This window comes from Pecten maximus, chromosome 9, assembly GCF_902652985.1.
Source record: "Pecten maximus chromosome 9, xPecMax1.1, whole genome shotgun sequence".
NCBI classification, from domain to species: domain Eukaryota; kingdom Metazoa; phylum Mollusca; class Bivalvia; order Pectinida; family Pectinidae; genus Pecten; species Pecten maximus.
In genome coordinates, this window is record NC_047023.1 from 8,060,147 (window position 1) to 8,066,967 (window position 6,821).

At 37.2% G+C, this 6,821-nt stretch overlaps 1 protein-coding gene across 1 annotated transcript in view; it reads right to left on the bottom strand.

The window, feature by feature from the left end:
* The window catches only part of LOC117334177 (adhesion G-protein coupled receptor V1-like), a 58,839-nt gene extending 54,237 nt beyond the window's left edge, over positions 1-4,602 (bottom strand). Inside the window, exons 1-3 of the mRNA XM_033893650.1 lie at positions 4,474-4,602; positions 3,728-3,873; positions 2,962-3,204 (exon numbers count right to left, since the gene is read on the bottom strand). Of these exons, the coding sequence (XP_033749541.1) occupies positions 2,962-3,204; positions 3,728-3,833 (349 nt within the window). The 5' untranslated portion in view covers positions 3,834-3,873; positions 4,474-4,602. The remainder of the gene's footprint in view (positions 1-2,961; positions 3,205-3,727; positions 3,874-4,473) is intronic.
* Between the last annotated feature and the right edge of the window lie 2,219 nt (positions 4,603-6,821).

The following is a 6,821-nucleotide window of genomic DNA, read 5'->3' on the forward strand; positions in this document are numbered from 1 at the left end:
GATTATCTACAGAGAACAAAGGTGGCTGGATTATCTACTGAGAATGAAGGAAGCTGGATTATCTACAGAGAATGAATGACACTTAAACATAGATTTAAATGCCACATAAGCATTTAGTATGTTTAAAAAATTGGGTTAACTTTAGTACCATATTACAATTCTACATTATAAAGTCAGGGAATGTTAAAATAAGTTCAACTGATGGAAAAAAACCCCATCAAAACAACTGCTGAATTGCCTATATTAGCATAAGGAACTTGGCAGAATAAAGACCAACCCCAATAAAAACAATCTAATTGTATTTCAGCATTATTCCCCTGCAGCAAATCATGACATACACTTCATTTACATATTATATTTGTATCACGGAAATCCCGGGTTAAGTCTCAATGTACAAGGAAGTCGGTAACTATAGGAGGGTAGATTTACATGGGTCACCAAGGTGACTACAGGTAAATCACGATATCCGCAGGTACAATGTATACAAATAATAAACAGGAAAGTCCAATAGACCGAGTCATTACTGACGTCTCTTCTATTTTGTAATGTTGTGACGTAGCTTTCATCTCACGACTCGATACACATTAAACTTTTACAAATATTTTCATGGCAACAATTGACCTAAATCATGATTTTAAAATCTATTTTTATCTTAACTTTCACTGCATCATTATTTGTGACAAATACATATACCTTACTTGCAAATCTGCAAGTCACAATACACATGAAATAATTTAACACGATGTAGATCAGCAATTTAGAAACATGTTGACACAAGATGGTAAACATTACGTTCAGTATCATTTTACAGGTAATTTGTTTATTTTCAATTTCAGATGCAATGTGTAAAATCACTTTAATTCCAACACCTACAACCTTTGACATTAACATGTATATTTAACTACAATGAAATTACATTCTTTTAAATGTTTACAGGAATTTACTCAATAAAATTTACAAAGCTTTAAGGAAAACCAGTCATGGTGGTCCAACTGTTTAGATGATAGGAGAAACCAGTCATGGTTGACTGACTGTTTAGATAAGAGGAGAAACCTGTCATGGTTGACTGACTGTTTAGATGAGAGGAGAAACCAGTCAGGGTTGACTGGCTGTTTAGATGAGATGAGAAACGAGTCATGGTTGACTGACTGTTTAGATAAGATGAGAAACCAGTCATGGTTGACTGGCTGTTTAGATGAGATGAGAAACCAGTCATGGTTGACTGACTGTTTAGATAAGAGGAGAAACCATTTGTGGTGGTTGGACTGTTTAGATGAGACAAGAAACCAGTCATGGTTGACTGACTGTTTAGATAAGAGGGGAAACCAGTCATGGTTGACTGACTGTTTAGATAAGAGGGGAAACCAGTCATGGTTGACTGACTGTTTAGATGAGATGAGAAACGAGTCATGGTTTACTGACTGTTTAGATGAGATGAGAAACGAGTCATGGTTGACTGACTGTTTAGAAGAGATGAGAAACGAGTCATGGTTGACCGACTGTTTAGATGAGATGAGAAACCAGTCATGGTTGACTGACTGTTTAGATGAGAGGAGAAACCAGTCATGGTTGACTGACTGTTTAGATAAGAGGAGAAATCATTTGTGGTGGTTGGACTGTTTAGATGAGAGGTGAAACCAGTCATGGTTGACTGACTGTTAAGATGAGAGGAGGAACCAGTCATGGTTTACCGACTGTTTAGATAAGAGGAGAAACCAGTCATGGTTGACAGACTGTTTAGATAAGAGGAGGAACCAGTCATGGTTGACTGACTGTTTAGATGAGTGGAGGAACCAGTCATGGGTGACTGACTGTTTAGATGAGAGAAGAAACCAGTCATAGTTGACCGACTGTTTAGATAAGAGGTGAAACCAGTCATGGTTGACTGACTGTTTAGATGAGAGGAGAAACCAGTCAGGGTTGACTGGCTGTTTAGATGAGATGAGAAACGAGTCATGGTTGACTGACTGTTTAGATAAGATGAGAAACCAGTCATGGTTGACTGGCTGTTTAGATGAGAGGAGAAACCAGTCAGGGTTGACTGACTGTTTAGATAAGAGGAGAAACCATTTGTGGTGGTTGGACTGTTTAGATGAGACAAGAAACCAGTCATGGTTGACTGACTGTTTAGATAAGATGAGAAACCAGTCATGGTTGACTGACTGTTTAGATAAGATGAGAAACCAGTCATGGTTGACTGACTGTTTAGATAAGAGGGGAAACCAGTCATGGTTGACTGACTGTTTCGATGAGATGAGAAACGAGTCATGGTTTACTGACTGTTTAGATGAGATGAGAAACGAGTCATGGTTTACTGACTGTTTAGATGAGATGAGAAACTAGTCATGGTTGACTGACTGTTTTGATAAGAGGGGAAACCAGTCATGGTTGACTGACTGTTTAGATAAGAGGGGAAACCAGTCATGGTTGACCGACTGTTTAGATGAGAGGGGAAATGAGTCATGGTTGACTGACTGTTTAGATAAGAGGGGAAACCAGTCATGGTTGACTGACTGTTTAGATGAGAGGAGAAACCAGTCATGGTTGACTGACTGTTTAGATGAGATGAGAAACGAGTCATGGTTAACTGACTATTTAGATGAGATGAGAAACCATTCATGGTTGACTGACTGTTTCGATAAGAGGAGAAACCAGTCATGGTTGACTGACTGTTTAGATAAGAGAGGGAAACCAGTCATGGTTGATCGACTGTTTAGATAAGAGGGGAAACTAGTCATGGTTGACTGACTGTTTAGATGAGACAAGAAACCAGTTGTGACTTCGTCTCAGGTGACCTAGTAAAACTTGAGCACTTCAACAGACCAAGGCATGTTTTAAACAAGTTTTATCTTGTTTCATAATACATAGTAAATTTCAATCTTATGATTCTGGGCTAAAAAATGTTCACCATGAAATTATTATATAATAATAATTCTTAATATTCTTCATAGAGATACATACCTACAATACTGTTGAGAATGATATTGAAATGCTCGGCATGTTCCATCTCAGAGTCATCATGGACTGTGATGTTGATGGTGGCCCGTGTCTGGCCCTGCTCCATGGTGACTTCATGGCGGGGAACGCTGTAGTCGATTCCCTCCAGGGCTGTGGTGTTTTTGGTAGAGAAGAGAACAGTTTGTTTCCCATAGTTTCCACCGAGTCTCACAAGAGGGATCTTGGCCATACCTATTTCTTCCACAACTTGTTGAGAAAAGAAAAACACAATAAGAATTCAGCCTTGTATACAAAAAATAATTTGCTTTTTTCATAATTGTGCTAATTTAATTAAAATTTCTATTTTCTGTTTTCTTATAAAAAATTTTTTAGCTAGAAATTTTTTCTCAATTAATGAAAGTAAAATGGTGTGAATATGCAAACATAATAAAATATAATAATATTTTTCTATGACATTTTGATATACCATCATTAGGATAAGAAATTCAACAGAAAACCAACATATATCTCCAATACCCAGGGTTACTGAAATCATTGTAACCTTTTACAGTAAACCTAATATGGGTAATCTTTCCAATAGGGCTGTCTAGAAATGATTGTACAAAATGCTCCTTTTTTTTTTTAGCAGCAGATTTTCTGGTGCAGATAATCTGCAGGAAGTTACACAATGAAAGATCCACTAATAATAGCGATCCTCGTCATGTGTACAAAATTAAACGACTCGCAGACTTTCATTAAAACATTCCTTTGTAATATCCCAATAACCTACTTGACATTTCTTTTGCAGATGAGTCGAACTGGATGGTGCCCTCTGCATTGTCATTCTTGTTAATGACGATGGTTTTGACATGGACAGATCCGATGGCTGGAGCCATGTCCAGTTGTAGATCGCCGATCCGTGTGTAATTGTTCTTGCTGAAAGGTCAAGGTCACAATGGCTTGTACAAATCACGGCACAAAAAATACAGAAACTACTGCTTATTATAATAGGGACCTTTACATATGTCCTCCAAAATATCCCTGCAGACATAAATGAAGAAGTCAATATTGCAATAGAGTTTGGGATGTCAATTTACACCTGTATACCAATTTTCATCAAAATCGGAAAATATCTAAATTTCGACCAATCAGAGGCCTCTGTCCAGCTGATTGCTTAATCAATCGAGCAAAAAAAATGGTCATACATGGCCACTCATGTAAATTTTCATTGAAATCTGCATTACAGTTTTTGAGAAAAAGTGTCTGAAACCTCACAGGCAAAAGAAATTGGAAGAAATAAGAATGATACTAATAATAATAAGAAACGGAGTAAACACAATATAGCTTTGTTTTGGAGACAAAATAATTCCAACGTTTAACTATGATTGATTAAGGTAGTGGTTCAGTAAATAAATGAAAAAATGTACAGTCTGTTTGTCTATAAAAGCTGTTATATAATTGTGTTATAGACCCAGAGATAGAGCCAATACTGTGGTATCTAGTACAATACCAATGGTTTCCTATATAACGTTATACCTAGCACTGCTAAGCCAGGTGGAGGTCAGGTTACATAGAACATCTCTGGGCCTTCTGGCAGGTCATCCTGTTGGACTCGTAGAGAAATGGGCTTGCGGTCGTCGCCTCCCTGGAACTCCAGGGTGCCCGCCATTGGGAGGAAGTCGAGCATGTCCTGGGCGGTGCCAGGGGTGGTGGTATACGATACCATTACTTGCTCATTCAGGCCTGAACGACGTACCACCATTACATCGAACTGGAACAAGAAAATATTTTTAAAATTTTGAAATTGTTCAAAGGGGCGACACCAGGGCTTCAAAACCCTCATAAAGATATTGCTAGAGGATTTTTATTCAAAAGATATTCAACATTAATTTCATTTATAAACTTATCATTATAGCTATTTGAAAGAAGACTATTGTTATACACGCTTTTCATCTGTCTGTATAGTTAAGTGTGGGAAGGTAGCTTTAACAGCTTAAAACGTGAATTTGTAGCCCCTCCTGAGAATATTAGAGACATGCTGTCCACACTATTCTAACAAGTGTTGAACTTTGTAGCCACTTCTACTGAGTAAGTATTTATTAATAAGTACAGGACAGTTCCAATATTAAATGTTTAAGATAAACTGCAGTACATCTATCTTGACATAGGCTCTCTTAAAATTCAATGTGAAGGATAAAACATTAAATTTTACAGAAAGGACTGCGGATTCATGTTGCTTTAGTTTCTAAATAAACTACAAAATGTCTGTAAGACATAAATGCTCCTACTGCCACTTGACACCCTGAAACACAGTTTGGTGAGGATCGCATCAGCAGTTCCTGAGATTAGCTAGTTATATTGATGATGATGATGGTGATTGAATGATGATGATGAGGAGGAGGAGGAGGAGGAGGAGGGAGGAGGAGGAGGAGGACTGCGAGTAGTGATGATAATTGTTAAATGATGATGATAGTAGTGTGCAAGATGATATATTACAATTATTGTGTTAATAATGATAGAAGTGTTCAGAAAAAAAGAAAAAAAAAATTTAGCTAGCTACAATGCATCAGGATGAGACGGGACAGGACGGACACAGGTAACACTACATTCCCCCCCCCCTATCCATTTCAAAAGCATGACCCCACCTTAAACACATCCTCGTCAACAAGTATGGTCTCCGGCAGGGTGAACTCAAACAAGCCATGTGGATAGTCGCTGGCCACAAATACAATGTCGGCCGAGAATTCTCCTGGGATATTACTTATGACAGCTCCTCCTGTGGCTGAGTTTATCTGTAGAGTGAAGGTATCTCGACGTTCAGCTCTGGTATCGTCCTGAGCCTAGATAGAAAAATATGTAGTCCCTAACATTATTATCTGATGAAGAATCTGTTTTTATTATTTGCTCTTTCACAATTTATTGAACTATTATCATTCAACAAGATTAAGATCATTTTACTAAAATGCTAAAGATTGTAAGGTCACCATTAACAGAGTTTAATACAATTGTCTGACCTATTTCAAAACTTAAAAAATAAAAGATAATAATTTAATAAAAAAGCCCCCAAAGTCTCAAACATTCAAAATTTCGAAGGAAAAAAAACAAACTTATTTTCACATATTTTGAATCCATACAATCATTTTTAGACTCCACAAGAACATTCATGCCCAAAAAATAAAAATAAAAATAATGGATGTATAAAAATAGTATTTATCAAAATTGTTCAAATTTTTGTCATATGATAAACAGATTTCTTCATATTAATTGAAACTAAATGTTTGAAAAATCCCGAATAAATGACTTTTAATTAAAATCAAATTAAAAGTTTTGATTATGTGAAGAATATCTAACCTGCAGAGTAATGGTAGCTTTCTGCTGTAAATCGGAAAACTGGACAGTGCCTTCCAACTGCAGGAATGTGGACGTCTTCCTTGGTGTAACTGACCACGTTACAGCTATGGCCCCGAATATCCCCTGCCCTCTAGTGATGAAAACTTGGACCTGGCCATTGTAACTTGGACTTGACTCTCCTGGTTCCCCAATGTAAACTTTCCTGAACTCCGGGAGAATACTTATGGTACCACTAGCCCCAGGGTCAGGGGAGATAATCACGATAGCATCACCTTGACTATGTGAGATATCTGCGTTGTTGTCGGCCGTTACCAGGGAGATAAGGAACCTCTCTTCACCCTCTAACACTGAATCCATTTTGGTCCTCAGCACAATTGGTTTTGTCGTTTGCCCCTTTGGATTCAAAATTTTGTTGTTGATGTTAAGTTAGATTATATGGAGAAATACACACTAAATAAAAGATGTACAAGACTTTTCTCAATCTATACACTGACTTTTTCTTTATTATTTGGCTAAAGTCCTGATAATCTAAT